Raw genomic sequence first — 16196 nt, 5'->3', positions numbered from 1 at the left:
TCGTGGTAAATCCTTGAACCATTTTTTGTTTTTATGTACACTCAATAAACTGAAACAGATACTGGAAAAGAATTTTCTAAAATTTTTCTTAGAAAATGTAAACAATATATTTTACATTGGCAATTCTTAGCGGAAGTTTTCAATATTTCTTCTGATTGGTTAAAATCGCTTTGACATTTTTATGGAGTTTTTGTTCGACTGTCAACGTGAATGACAATGACAGCTGACACAAAACGTTTCCAATTGCAATTTGCCTTGTGAAGTTGTAAATAAATTCACTCTCGATGAAAACTTTGTTTTTAACTGAATAATGTCAAATCGTTAAAAATAAATACAATAACAATGTTTCCTATAAATCACAAGACGATATTTGTGCTAGACCATACACCGTATTTCGGTATATCATCAGATAATCCGATAGACTTTGATGTGCCGAAGAACCGGGGTTATTTGCCTGTACCACCAATCTGTAAGTCATTATGGACATGCAGTGTGGAAGCGGCAGTAGAGTACTGCAGGATAGTATGGGATTTATTTCCTGAAGGCAAACTGGTAAGAGTGACTTGTTGCTCCATTGAGTACCTATAAGTACCTAAACTATAGTTTTAAAGTCAACTAGCTCAACTGTGAGAGTAGTAAAAGCATTAACTGCCGAAAGAAAACTGTGCAAGGCAAATTCTCTGCTTACCATAGATCACCATTATCCGACATGGCGGTTAACCTGTTAATCAGGATATCCACCATTATATATTAAGTTATTTACCTACATACATAACACTCTCATAGGCTATTCCTACAGATGTAACTTAAAGTACTACCTACTCAATAATTGCTTGATGATTTCAGGTGCGGTTTGTTGTGAGTGACAACACAGCTCATATGCTCAATACATGGGCTGCTACACAGCAAAATTTAACACATGTAAGTTTCTAACTATGCTGGTGTTGCAGTGAACTCTCTCAGAAAACTCTCTAAGGAGAAGAGTGGAAAGATAGTAGGGAGGCCTGCAGTGGGATGATCACAGCTGAAAATATATAAATAATTGCATCTTATTTGCACTACATTCATTAATTTGTGTTAATTACCTATTCGTTTAAGTGAAATATTATAATTGCTCTAATTACATTACAGATTGTATGTTTGTTAAAAATTGTAAAATGTCAGATTTGAATGCAATTTTTACAAAAGTTTAACAATTAAACACTTAACTTTCTGTCAATAATACTTTGAAATACTTTGAAATTACATACATGCAGAACCTCACACCTGTCTGCCATGGGGGCAGGCAAAGACAATGCATTGCCAATTTCAAATAGGAAATTAATTTGTTTTAGCTTCTGAATGGATTGTGTCTGGTGGGGCCTGTCAGGCGTGGAGCTGGTGGTGATGTGGAAGGTCTTGTGGCTGCCATAGAGGCACTAGCAGAACCATCACCGGAACAGGCCAGTAGACCTACTGAGAGACATTTTCAAAACCGGTAAGTGATACTGCTGCCTTGTACCCAGATCTTTTGTTGTATTTGTTGTTTGGTACTTGGTATCAGTGTTTAATGTTTCTATTATTCCTATATTCCTAGCTAACATGACATATAAAAATCATTCAATAATCAATACTAGAATCATTCTTACTATCATACAAACATAATTGAGTTATATAAAAAAAATGTTGAACAAAACCTTTTACTTATTAAAACATGGTTTCTCAAAATAATAATTTTATTTTTATATTTTACAGTGGACGCGTAATTTGTATAACAAGTGCTAGAGACAATGATTCTATTAAGAACCTAAAGGACATTGCACACAACACTATTGTGCAAATCAACAAGAAAGCTTCAATGGCCCCGCCACCTACTACTACTGATTCGGCAAGCACAACACCACCACAGTATGTAAACATACACACCTTACCATAACATACATTACCTATAGTTTGGACGTTCATAACTAGTTATAGTAGAATATTGGCATACTAATGTTGATCTCTTAAAATGTGCCAATTATAATTACAAATTCATTTTTCAAAATACACAGTACCTTTTCCTTCAAGGGTAGGCTGAGGTACACATTTTAATTGTAACTACTTTTAACCAATTATGAGTATGTATCAGGTTTTACCATAGGGGTGTTACCCAACCCATGAACACAAAAACATTTGCTATGTAATCACACTTGCAGCCTCCTGACTAAATTAGACTGACACTATACAGTGTCTAAATTAGACTAACACTATACAGTATGTAGCTTGCTACCCATGAACCATAATGTAAATTGAGGCCTTATTTGTTTTACAGGCCCATAATAATACATTATTGCCATATAGTGATAATAAATGTCACACCAGAGAATGCAGAAACCAGAGTCACCAATCAACCATTAGCAGAGGTAATTTATAACGTAATATATTTTTTAAAATAATTAATGTCAATTATGTATAACTAGCTACTTCCGCGCGGTTTCACCCGCTTTGCTTGGCTCCTATTGGTCATAGCGTGATGTTTTATAGCCTATAGCCTTCCTCGATAAATGCACTATTCAACACAAAAGGAATTATTCAAATTGGACCAGTAGTTCTGGAGATTAGCGTGTTCAAACAAACAAACTCTTCAGCTTTATAATATTAGTATAGATTGAACCCATGATTTACATTGAATACTTTCAGATAGCTGGTGGACAGATCGGTGTAGAAGTCATAGTCTCACGAGCGAGTGCATTAGCCAATCTGCTTGGTCGATTGGTGTTGCCACATTATAAATTAGCTACCACCACTGTCACTGGTATTCCTATGAAGGTGAGTTTTAAAATATATTTTTCTTTACTTGTGATATCAATTTGTGACCACTTACCATCGAATGGTCCTGTGTTGATATAATGCCATATAAAAAATTTGAACTTTTGAAAACAGAAAACCACAATGCCCTAAAATAAAACCAAAGTCCTTAGTAGTTTCACTTAAGCTTAGAGTCTACCAACGTAAGACACCTTTATATCCTTAATTTAATTTACAGGAAGAACAAAATGCAAGTTCTAGTGCGAATTACGATGTGGAGATAATTCACGCGGCAGACGCTCACGCGGGGCTGCGAGCGTCGCAAACTGCTGCTGAAGCTTTGGAATCGGTAAGTCCCATTCATAACATGAGCACAAACAAAACTTATAGAACATCAACTATGCATCGTTTATTCGTCTCATCTTGATATTTGCGCTGGTCGCTCTATATAAGTATATTTTTACTTTGATTCAATATTTTTTGTGTGTGTGTATAAAGGCAAGCTTCCACAGGCCCGCATCGTACGCATCGCACGCATCGTACGCATCACACGCATTCCGTATGACGTCATCGGTACGCATCGCATGTAGGCATTGCCGATGATGCGGATCAGTGAACGTGGTTGTATAAGTTTCTCTTTTTTCTATACAAGACGTACTAAAATCCGTTGCGTGCGATACGTACGATTAGCTTTATCCCGTTGTCTGTCGGAACGCAGATCTACGCGAGACACAATGTGTTTTCTATTGTGTCTTATATACTGACATACAAGTGGTTAATGATGCTTTTCTTTTAAAAAAGGTGTTATATTAATACGAATGTTATGGTGTGTAGGTAGTGCTCCGCTGGTGGACGCCGCGCGGTGCCGAGGGGGGCGCGTCAGGTTGTTGTGGCGCACTGTGGCGCGTCACCCCCGCCGACGTGGCGTCACGCCCGTCCGCCTGCCTCGTCAACTTCCTACTCAATGGCAGATCTGTCACTCTTGAAGTTCCGAGGTAAGACTGAGAAATTTAAGTAATGTACGTCTCATGTGACTTCAACCAAATAATCAAAAATGGTAATAATTTTACTATACATTTCATGAGACATACTAAATTAATTATTATGTTATCGGCTTACGTAACTGTTCAACGAGGAATTTGACTAGTTTCAAGCCAAGCTAGAGGCTCATATTCATGAGCAGCATTCTAAGAGACGACGCGGCGTCGTGTCTTTGTCGACGCACCATGTCAAACAGTTACGTGAGAATGCTGATAACATAATAATGAAGAATGGCTATGTTTCAAACGTACAACCTGCTACTGAGAAAGGGATAAATAAGGCAGTTTCTGCTATAATTTCGATAACCTATCGAAATGTCTATGGCACCTAAACCCTAAGGCCAGCCGTACGCGGACGGCTTCAAGCAGTTATAACCGACTGCTTGACGCCGCGACTGCGCGATGAACTATAGCCATTCATTCGCTGCCGTACACACGACTGCTCGAGCAGTCGTGACCGCTTCAAGCCGTCAACTGCACGATGAAATTCCATCGTGCCGTCGACCGCTCGCGAGCAGTTGCGAGGCATACACGGACTGCTCGAGCCGTTGACTGCTCTAGAGCAGTCGACAGCTCTCCGACTTTCCTCCCCCCGCCCTTTGCGCCCTCGCGGCGTCTGCTGAAAAAATCAAAAGAACATCAACTGCTCGAGCAGTTGAGTACACGCTACCCAACTGCTCGAGCAGTCAACAACCGACGGCTCGAGCAGTCGACGCCGACCGCTCGAGCCGTCCGTGTATGTCGCTCAGCCGCTAACTGCTCGAGCAGTCCGTGTACGGCCGCTCTAAGCCTTTATTCAGCTGAGCACACTCAGAGTCATTTAATGGTTACTTAAATGACTCAAATTCTTAACAATGAGCCATTTAATAGTTAGTTTACGTTTTCGTAACGAAATCGTTACTAAGAAATAGTTTAAGTAATCATTAAATATCTCTGAGTACGGCAAATAGACTGGCTGATTATTATGACGATTTATTTATTTATTTCCAAATTTACATATATAACATTACAGCTTACGCCAATACGTTATTCAGCGAATAGAATAGTTAAAGTCAAGATATAACGATGATATAACAATTTTCTTGTACAGGAAAGGCGGCGGTAGATCAGCGTCGCACGTACTAGCAGCGCAGGGTGGAGAGTTGTGGATAGGAGCACTGGGGGGACGGACGCCGTACGACGACCCGCCTGCTTTGTCTGAGGGGGCTGGGGGACGGGTCACTGATTACAGGTATCAAGTAAACTGTTTAGGTATTTTCTATTACTCGTGGAACCTTTTGATTGAAAAGACAAATACTTTTTTCATAGATATCACAATACAATAAAGTAAGTTGTATAATAATAACATAACTCCAGTAAGCTTAAACTACTGTTTTCTCCCTGAGCAAAATTCTAGACCGCTATAATGTTTATTCAAGATTTTGCATTCGAACCTGAGAACTGAGAACTGTCTTCATCAATTATTCATCACTTCAATATATTAATACATAATACCATGTTAATTAATAATTCCTACAGAATCAAAGAATTCGGTGCTCTAATGCAACAAAATAGACTGTACCCACTACGCGGTGCCGGCGCAAACGCGCGAGCGAGGGCGCGGCTACAGCGACATACAACGTACTGGCCGCTCACTATATCTTCCACACTCATATTTAATTTAGGATCGGTAAGTTTTCAATATTTATATTGTTATGTCAATATGGAGCACCTAGAGAAAACAAATCTTTTAGAACCTTAGCTTTGAATAAATAACTGCGCGCCAAACTCTGCGGTACTGAGCCCTTTCCCTTTTTCAAATATGAAGTCGTCGTTGTCCTGGTAAGTTGAATGATACCCTTTTTGACTTAAGTATATTTTTATTTTCAGTATAGGGTTCGCTAGAAACAGTCATATTATGTGATGTATTTTAACCCCAATCTAAATTTAGTTTTCTAATTCTACAACGCTTCTAGAACCTGAAATAACTTTTCTTTAAAACTTCGCAGGTATTAGAACCGTTAACCCGACTAGTAGTACAAGAAACATTGACTGATGAAGAAGTGGACACGTGTCGGAATGTACTCCTGTCTTTATTGGCCATGGAGTCGCGGCATGAGTTCCCGACCAATCAGCTTCCATCTAACATGAGGTATGTGACATAACAAGTTTTTTAAAGGGGAAAATCATCCAATGACTTCTCCCGCCTTGAGCGAGGTGAGAGGGAGTGTCAGACTCTTACTGACTAAAACCACCCCGTACCTACTCCTGCTTTTCTAACCGGAGCCCCGGTAAACCCGCTAGTTAGTCCGCAGCTCCGGAAACAGTGCTTAGTTTAGTCGTAGCTTTTATCGACGACTTCGTCAATCTCTATGTCGACTACTGAAACTTATCGGATATCCTGACGGACTGTGAAATGTAATTGAGGGTAAATAAGATTCTAATATATATTTTTATAGAGGAAAATCAGTGGGTCGTCGCGAGGAGCAATGGCGGCAAGTTTGGGGAGAACTGGAGGCGTTGGTCAGGGCGCACGCTGCCGCGCCGCAACACCGCGCGTTACTGCGGGTACTACTCGACTGCCGCGCTCACAACAACCATCAGACTGACAGTATGTATCTATCATTGTACACGACATTTTTTTTATCACATTGTAACAGTATAAGTGTCTGAAACCTATTAGTATAAGCGCTGGCAACGTTTTTGAGAGAGCATTTCAAGAAGGCCAGTTTTTAGATATATTATGTCTCTCAGTCTCCCAGACATCATACGGGCTATCTGGCACCTGGTAGTCGTTGCGTTCATCAGTGCGCATCGCATATGTACAGGTAAAATTTCAATTTTTCAAACCATTTTAAGGACGCGTTCTCATAATTGACAGGTATCGAATCGCATCACTACATTGACACGACTCTCAACAATACACACATACGCACGGATAGCTGCGGAAATTATGACAAAATGAACTTGATACTTTGAAAGTTTGAATATTTTCTTACTTTCTTTTTTAATATTTTTATTTTGTTTAGTGCGTGCGTAGACTCAAATGTTTTGTGTTATCTGTTGTTCAATTCCGTTCAGTGCCGAATTTGGGCTCGGATTATTCGATTGGTGTCATTTTCATAGTTTTCGGAAAGTAAGCGTTCGAAATCAAAAATCAAATGGTGCCAACGCAAAACTAACTTTTTACATGCTTTTATTTAGTTTCATATGTAAAGGATGTATGTATGTGTGTTTGTTTGTATGTTTCTATGTAACCGACCTCTTCCAACTCGATTTTTACCCATTTTAAACGGACCGATTTCGTTCAAACTTTGTAGACTTATCAAGGACCGGTGGCAAATTAATACCTCGTAGAAATTAATCAAGGGTCAGGAATCCCTGACGTGGACACTTAACAGCCCAGATGAACCTGAAGAGATATGAATATACTATCTTAAGAAAAGTTGTTCAGCGTGATGAGCACATTTTAGCGCCATACGAAAATCGAGGATGTAGAATCCCTGACATGGACTCCAGCCCAGCCGAACCTGAAGAGATTTGAATATACTTTCAAGAAAAGATATTTAGCGTGATGAGCACTTTTTCGCCATATCTTTTATACTAATTATTCTCATAACAATACTAAATTTTCCGCCTACTGTTAGTATTAATATTAAAAAACATGTTTTTAAGTTTTTTTAATCTACAATGTGATAGGGGTGGGACTTCTGACCCGTTAAGGCTGAGTACTACATCTAATTTTATCGACAAAAAAAAAAATATGGGGGGTTGAACCCCTAATTGAAAATATTGAAAATTTTTTTTTTCGGTAAAAATAATTCACAAATGATTTTTTTCTCACCAAAACATTATCAAACATTTGAAAAAAGTAATGAATTAGTTAGCCAAGGTTATTAGCTACCGTTTGTCGTTTTTTTTTGTTTCTACGACGCATACAACCTTTGATATCAAAAAAAGTAAAAAAAATATTAAAATAGCCATAATTTTAGGGGGAGGGGATTCGACCCATTCGACCCCCGACTTTTGTCGATAAAATTAGATGTAGAACTCAGCCTTAACGGGTTAGAAGTCTCACCCCTATCACATTGTATATTTTATTATGCTTTTATATCAATGGTTTTCGGGGTCGCCAAGATAAAAAAAAACAATTATGGTAACGAACGTGACAAGACCTGGGTGGAACAAACAAAGAAAATACATAAAATAAATTAAACATCAATTCTTTATTTTCACGATATTTGTTTGAATATGCGAGGAATGAGTCCGTAAATTCATATTTCTTGCCTGTCTTGGGTCAATTAATTCCGGAAGAAGTCAATTTTTATAAAATCGAATGATTCACTCCGTATTCGATATTAGCGACCCCAAAAACCACAACAATGACACTCATGTCGAAAAATGACAATGCCAGAATCTCTATAGAGCTTTGTCCCACCAAAAAAATATAGTGTACAGACATGCCAAATGTAGCATTCTATTGCTGCTCTATTAGTGATAACTAAAAACATGATTAAAAGCCTTTAGATCTTGCGGTTTCTATATGAATCTAAGTACAAAATATTACATTTAGGTTAGGTTAATTGCAGTTATAATGGTAGAAATAATTAAATTACAATGCTATCATAGGGTGTTTAGCTATGAAAGGAAGGAATGTCATCACTCATCACCAATATCACCTTTAGTAATCCTACTTTAATTCATAATCATAACGAAACAACAATGTAAACAGAACAGACAGAGTGAATGTCAAATAATGACTTTTTGGACATAATGACACACGCACGCCAATGAGGTTTCGTTACATCTAATCACTAACGTTCAAACACGAAATCATAATTATAATATGCATTCAATATAATATATATTATAAAAAAAAAATTAACTAGCAGTATGTATTAAAACCAAATTCATATTAAAATTCGTACACATTACATTAATAAATCTTTTTTTTATTGAATGACTCGTTTTGTTCCTTGTGCAAGCGTACTAAGAAACGCAGAGGGTCGCGATAAATACAGGAAATAGGCCTTGGGTTTTTAAAATTCTTTTTATTTCCTAATTTTTATCCGCAAGTTTATCAGAATAATAATTAAGTAACCAAGGGTCTTATTTTCATTGCATAATTTTGATTAATTTACATTTTTTGTACATTGATGAAATTAAGTGGGGCAGGATCTGGCATGGTTATTTATATATTTATGTCGGCGCCATCTTGAACTTAGATTTTCACTTTATATTCGTTATAAGCGACCCCAAAAACCATGAAAATGACACCCATGATGGAAAGTTGGCAAATCTTGTCGGCGCCATCTTGGATTTAGATTTTGACTCCATATTCGCTATAAGCGACCCCAAAAACCATAAAAATGACACCCATGATGGAAAGTTGGCAAATCTAGTCGACGCCATCTTGGATTTTGATTTTGACTCCATATCCGCTATAAGCGACCCCAAAAATCATGAAAATGACACCCATGTTGGAAAGTTGGCAAATCTGGTCGGCGCCATCTTGGATTTTGATTTTGACTCCATATTCGCTATAAGCGACCCCAAAAACCATGAAAATGACACCCATGATGGAAAGTTGGCAAATCTAGTCGGCGCCATCTTGGATTTAGATTTTGACTCCATATTCGCTATAAGCTACCCCAAAAACCATAAAAATGACACCCATGATGGAAAGTTGGCAAATCTAGTCGGCGCCATCTTGGATTTTGATTTTGACTCCATATTCGCTATAAGCGACCCCAAAAACCATGAAAATGACACCCATGATGGAAAGTTGGCAAATCTAGTCGGCGCCATCTTGGATTTAGATTTTGACTCCATATTCGCTATAAGCGACCCCAAAAACCATAAAAATGACACCCATGATGGAAAGTTGGCAAATCTAGTCGGCGCCATCTTGGATTTAGATTTTGACTCCATATTCGCTATAAGCGACCCCAAAAACCATAAAAATGACACCCATGATGGAAAGTTGGCAAATCTAGTCGGCGCCATCTTGGATTTAGATTTTGACTCCATATTCGCTATAAGCGACCCCAAAAACCATAAAAATGACACCCATGATGGAAAGTTGGCAAATCTAGTCGGCGCCATCTTGGATTTAGATTTTGACTCCATATTCGCTATAAGCGACCCCAAAAACCATAAAAATGACACCCATGATGGAAAGTTGGCAAATCTAGTCGGCGCCATCTTGGATTTTGATTTTGACTCCATATTCGCTATAAGCGACCCCAAAAACCACGAAAATGACACCCATGATGGAAAGTTGGCAAATCTAGTCGGCGCCATCTTGGATTTTGATTTTGACTCCATATTCGCTATAAGCTACCCCAAAAACCATAAAAATGACACCCATGATGGAAAGTTGGCAAATCTAGTCGGCGCCATCTTGGATTTAGATTTTGACTCCATATTCGCTATAAGCGACCCCAAAAACCATAAAAATGACACCCATGATGGAAAGTTGGCAAATCTAGTCGGCGCCATCTTGGATTCTGATTTTGACTCCATATTCGCTATAAGCGACCCCAAAAACCATAAAAATGACACCCATGATGGAAAGTTGGCAAATCTAGTCGGCGCCATCTTGGATTTAGATTTTGACTCCATATTCGCTATAAGCGACCCCAAAAACCATAAAAATGACACCCATGATGGAAAGTTGGCAAATCTAGTCGGCGCCATCTTGGATTTAGATTTTGACTCCATATTCGCTATAAGCGACCCCAAAAACCATAAAAATGACACCCATGATGGAAAGTTGGCAAATCTAGTCGGCGCCATCTTGGATTTTGATTTTGACTCCATATTCGCTATAAGCGACCCCAAAAACCACGAAAATGACACCCATGATGGAAAGTTGGCAAATCTAGTCGGCGCCATCTTGGATTTTGATTTTGACTCCATATTCGCTATAAGCGACCCCAAAAACCATAAAAATGACACCCATGATGGAAAGTTGGCAAATCTAGTCGGCGCCATCTTGGATTTAGATTTTGACTCCATATTCGCTATAAGCGACCCCAAAAACCATAAAAATGACACCCATGATGGAAAGTTGGCAAATCTAGTCGGCGCCATCTTGGATTTTGATTTTGACTCCATATTCGCTATAAGCGACCCCAAAAACCACGAAAATGACACCCATGATGGAAAGTTGGCAAATCTAGTCGGCGCCATCTTGGATTTTGATTTTGACTCCATATTCGCTATAAGCGACCCCAAAAACCATGAAAATGACACCCATGGTGGAAAGTTGGCAAATCTTGTCGGCGCCATCTTGGATTTTGATTTTGACTCCATATTCGAGAGAGAGATGAGAATAAATTCTTTAAACCTATTCGCTATAAGCGACCTCAAAAAATAAACCGACTTCACTAAAAAAGTTAAAAATAACTTTAATTTCGGAAGTCGGTGTTTCTCGCTATTATTTGTTTGTTACACCGACTTCCGAAATTAAAGTTATTTTTAACTTTTTTAGTGAAGTCGGTTTATTTTTTGTAAAAAGTATTTTATTTCACACTTTTTAGTTGCGATACTCAGAATCGCAACTAAAAAAGTCGGTTAAAATTCTCTATCTCAATAACTACTTTATTTATTTGTATTGTCACAGTCACTTAATTAACTTTATTGTGATTTCTATGTGAGTATGAAGTTCCATTGGCCATTTCTGGTCTTCTTCATCAGTTCCACCTCTTCAAAGATTACTTTTTGACTGTAAATGCTTCAATTCTAGATGAATATACCAAAATCACTATATAGTTCCCTATAATATTTGAGGAGTTCCCTCGATTTCTCTAAGATCCCATCATCAGATCCTAACTTGGTGACAATGGGACCACCTCAGAACTATCTACTTTCGAACAAAAAAAGAATTTTGAAAATCCGTCGACAATTGACGGAGTATAACTTTATTGTGATTTCTATGTGAGTATGAAGTTCCATTGGTCATTTCTGGTCTTCTTCATCAGTTCCACCTCTTCAAAGATTACTTTTTGACTGTAAATGCTTCAATTCTAGATGAATATACCAAAATCACTATATAGTTCCCAATAATATTTGAGGAGTTCCCTCGATTTCTCTAAGATCCCATCATCAGATCCTAACTTGGTGACAATGGGACCACCTCAGAACTATCTACTTTCGAACAAAAAAGAATTTTGAAAATCCGTCGACAATTGACGGAGTATTCGATGAACAAACATACAAAAAAAAAAAACATACAAACAGCCGAACATAGTACCTCCTCCTTTTTGTGAAGTCGGTAAAAACCATGAAAATGACACCCATGGTGGAAAGTTGGCAAATCTTGTCGGCGCCATCTTGGATTTTGATTTAACCTCATGTTCAAAATAATATAACGAAACATTCTATATTCAGTAAAGTGTTGCTCGTACAGAATGTGTAAAAAAAAACATACAAACAGCCGAACATAGTACCTCCTCCTTTTTGTGAAGTCGGTAAAAATATCAAGATTGGTTTGTGAAGTATAATATCAAATATTTTGTACTCGTACAGCGATCTTTTTCAAGGCCATTTTTTGTAACAGGCGACGCAGCGTCCACCCACGACAGCGCTCGAGCGCAGACTGAAATTTCATTTGACATTTTCTATCTAATAAATCTAAATAGTAAACAAATAAAATAACCCTTATTGCTACGCTTTAAAGTTGATGTCTGACAGCAAAATAGGAGGAAAAATTAAACGGGAACTTTTATTTATTTCCCAGACAATTTGTAATATTTTCGTAATTTTTTCCTATAGTATAATTTTTGATTATGTCTGCTTCCCCGGGATATTTTTTTGAGATTCAGAATTATGCGTGTAGTAGCAGTAAAATGTCCCTAAACTCAACCCTTTTTTGTGTGAAGAGGTAAAGAAAAATCGTGTTTGCAATAATAAAATATAACTTTTTTCACATTACAAATCTATATTTTTGGAGATAAAGAAGTGATCTATCTATTGTAAATGTTAGTTATGTTCAGTTAAGTTTGTTTTGGTCGTAATATGCACCGAAAAATAGCTTATTTACGTCAGATTTGAGAACGCGTCCTTAAGAAGTTATTTTTTATTATTATTATTTTTATTGAACTTATAGTAACATGAATCTCTTATTGCCAGGCATTTTTCATGTTGTTTAAGGTCTACAAGGCGCCAATTTTGAATAAAAAAAAAATTTTTTCAAATCTGTCCGTCCGTCCGTATGTCACAGCCATTTATTTCCCAAACTGTTGGGCCTACAAAGTTGAAATTTTGTAGGTTGTTGTGTTTCAGTAACCGCTATTCGAATTTTGAATAAAAATTAATAAATTCAAAAATTTAAGGGGGCCAGCCCATACATGGAACTGATTTAAAAAAAAAAATTTTTCAGCTTACATATCCGTGATGGGTGTCTATGGATAGGTCTTTAAAAAAGACATTAAGGTTTCTAAAGCCATTTTTCGTCAAAATCAATCGTTTGAAAGTTAGACGCTTCCAAAGTGGAAAAATTAGTGTACCCCCCTCTAACTTTTAAAATAAGAGAGTAAGGAAATTAAAAAAAATATATGCTATGCTATACATTTCAATAAAATGTTTCAACTAAAATTGGTTTGAACGAGATACCATTATTAGTTTTTAAGAAATAAAACATTTTCCAAAACCACAAATATAACTTTGTCGTTCATAAAAACACTATGTAAAACCAAGTTATTTTATAACTTTTTTATTTAGTCGTCTACTTGCTGCTACGGAACCCTTCATGGGCGAGTCGGACTCGCACATGGCCGGTTGTTTAATCCCTTTCTCTGTAATTCGTTCGACAAATATTTCTAGACCAAGCGAAATGATACTACATCATTTTTCAGTTTTAGATCGGTCTGGCTGAAGGTTAACAACCGAATAACTGCTTGGCAAATTAATTTTGGGTCTTTTCTTACTTAAATAACATCATACTAAAATTTCAGCCATACTAAAATGATTTGAAAAAAATTTTTTTTTTTATTCAAAATTGGCGCCTGGCAGACCTTAAACAACATGAAAAATGCCTGGCAATAAGAGATTCATGTTACTATAAGTTCAATAGAAATAATAATAATAAAAAATAACTTCTCAAAATGGTTTGAAAAATTGAAATTTTACCTGTACAAATGCGATGCGCACTGATGAACGCAACGACTACCAGGTGCCAGATAGCCCGTATGATGTCTGGGAGACTGAGAGACATAATATATCTAAAAACTGGCCTTCTTGAAATGCTTGTTTTTTCGACGTTGCTAGCTCTCGTACCATATTTACCTAGAATGGGACGCACATGGATCTCGGGGATCTAAACTCATCTGTAACTTAATGCAACTATTTTTTGCTAATAACGTGATGTAACTGTTTTTTTAAGGAACGGTTTAAAAACCAATTGTTAACATTTCGTTGCTTCCTATTTCAGTTATCAAATAAGCACTTTTGCTTTCAATTTTGGAGTAACTACAACAAACCAAAACTACGTCTTTTACCCTACATTGACTGTTATTTCCTAAAGTAAAGTAAAATTTTATATGGCGAAAAAAACAAATCATAAGAAATAGCTTTAATGTAAAAACAAAAACGTACAATGCCCATCAGGCAAAATTATAAGCTGGCGACGAGCCTAATCATTAAGACTCTCTTCTGACCCCAATCCACTTGGAAAAAACCCAAGGAGAAAGTATTACACAAAGTAGATACGACCTCCTAATATATCAATACTACCAATACAATAAAAAAAGAACTATGTTACTTACGTAAAATTTAAACTATTCTCCTGAATTGCCATTGTAAAAGCACAATGCAGTAAAATTGATCAAGGGCAACATTTTAAAACGTAGCTACGGTTTCGAAGTCACAGTAATTAGCATGAAAAGGTCAACAGTGTCGAACTGTCGGTTGTAAGTAACACATCAATGGCTTCAATTTTGTACACTTAGGTACATTAGTGTTAGCCGTGTGGTGATAGCCAGAATAAGATAAAATTGTCCACTCCTACTTTTCCCGCGGGAGTATCTTCATTGTAAGAGCCGACTACATACATACATACATAGATAACCTCACGCCTGTATCCCATCGATTAAGGAATATACTTAATGGAGACCAGGCAGCAGCATTCTGATAAATCTTAACCTCTTAAAATGCGTTCTCTAACTCGCCTGGCAAACGTGGAGATTATGTGCAAGCCACTCTTTTGTGGATGAGGCTCATAGTCCTACAGTGGACTCATATAGTGGCTAATGATGACATGACTACGTATACTGGACATCACTATTCGTTTTTTTTTTTTTTGTTTTCCTTGATCATATATTTTTTCACCCACAAAGCAATGTCATTAAGGGTGAACTCTATGTTTATCCTTACTTTTTCTTCTAACAGTTAGTATGTCTTTTGTTTTTTTTTTCTTTATTTTTTTTTTGTTTCACAACAGAATAATGTTCCGTGATTTGAATTTGAATACAGTAGACAGTTGTTGTATGTAGTTAGTATAGCTTTGTATGTAAAATATTTGGAGTGTTTTGCAGCGAACAAATATTTTGTTACCTGACTCTATGTTCAAAGTAAAACTTAGCTTAGAAATTATTCATTACAGAGATGCAAGACCCTCTAAAAATTTCAATCAAATGATCAATTCCAATCCCAAATTTTGCATGAATGAATCGCTAATACCCAACCAACAACTGCATAGCCCAATAAAATTTTATACACCTTTGAAGTAGATATGATGTTATACTAAAAACCTTTGTTACAGGCGATTCTCGTGCCACAGTGATTCGCGCGACTACAGACTCGCCGCTCTCCCCGGGGGCGACAGGCAACGGCAGTTCCGGGAACAGCACCAGCGGCAACGGCAGCGACGTGTGGGCGCCCCGCAATGTACTCGACGCCTTGCTGGGCGCGCCCCGCCCCGCACGACGGCCTGACTTCGCCGGTCGCATGGCCGCCGGCACTAGAATCGCGACCTTGTACCCGCAGTTACAACAAGACGTCGAGACACCTCATTAATCTTTACAGTACAAGCGAATCGATACCCGGAGGCCCATGTTTAAATTCAATGAGATTATTTTAAAATCTCATTAGAGTATTCCGAGTCTATCGCTGAGTAAATGGAAGTCGATAGAGCTCAGGATGTGGTCGCCTGATTAACGTTATGTGGTTCAGCTACACTGGCCTCCGCTTGCGGTCGCAGCGCCATTTGTGACTCGTGTATTATTATGGTGTTGCAAGAACTACTCAGCTGTGTTGAAAGTGACAATGTAATAGGATGTCAAGATATTTTTTCCTTTAATTTTATTTCAAGTATCCATTATAGAATGTATAATAATAGTAGATAATAAGGCATAAAGTAAGAACATGTGAATAAATATAATATTTTGGAATGAGGAAGTTTGGTTT

General features: G+C 37.5%; 1 protein-coding gene across 1 annotated transcript; it reads left to right on the top strand.

Moving 5' to 3' along the window:
- The first annotated feature begins 217 nt into the window (after positions 1-217).
- Positions 218-16187, top strand: LOC126912512 (protein asunder). Its single transcript, XM_050704984.1, has 13 exons — positions 218-552; positions 847-921; positions 1335-1477; positions 1735-1887; positions 2294-2384; positions 2662-2790; positions 3008-3118; positions 3604-3764; positions 4900-5040; positions 5328-5478; positions 5798-5940; positions 6248-6399; positions 15553-16187. The coding sequence occupies exons 1-13, from the start codon at positions 343-345 to the stop codon at positions 15804-15806; spliced, it is 1914 nt and encodes a 637-aa protein (XP_050560941.1). The 5' UTR covers positions 218-342; the 3' UTR covers positions 15807-16187.
- The last annotated feature ends 9 nt before the right edge of the window (positions 16188-16196 follow it).

Source organism: Spodoptera frugiperda, chromosome 26, assembly GCF_023101765.2.
Source record: "Spodoptera frugiperda isolate SF20-4 chromosome 26, AGI-APGP_CSIRO_Sfru_2.0, whole genome shotgun sequence".
Lineage (NCBI taxonomy): Eukaryota > Metazoa > Arthropoda > Insecta > Lepidoptera > Noctuidae > Spodoptera > Spodoptera frugiperda.
The sequence above is the reverse complement of the archived record's forward strand: the minus strand, read 5'-3'. Positions and strand labels throughout refer to the sequence as shown.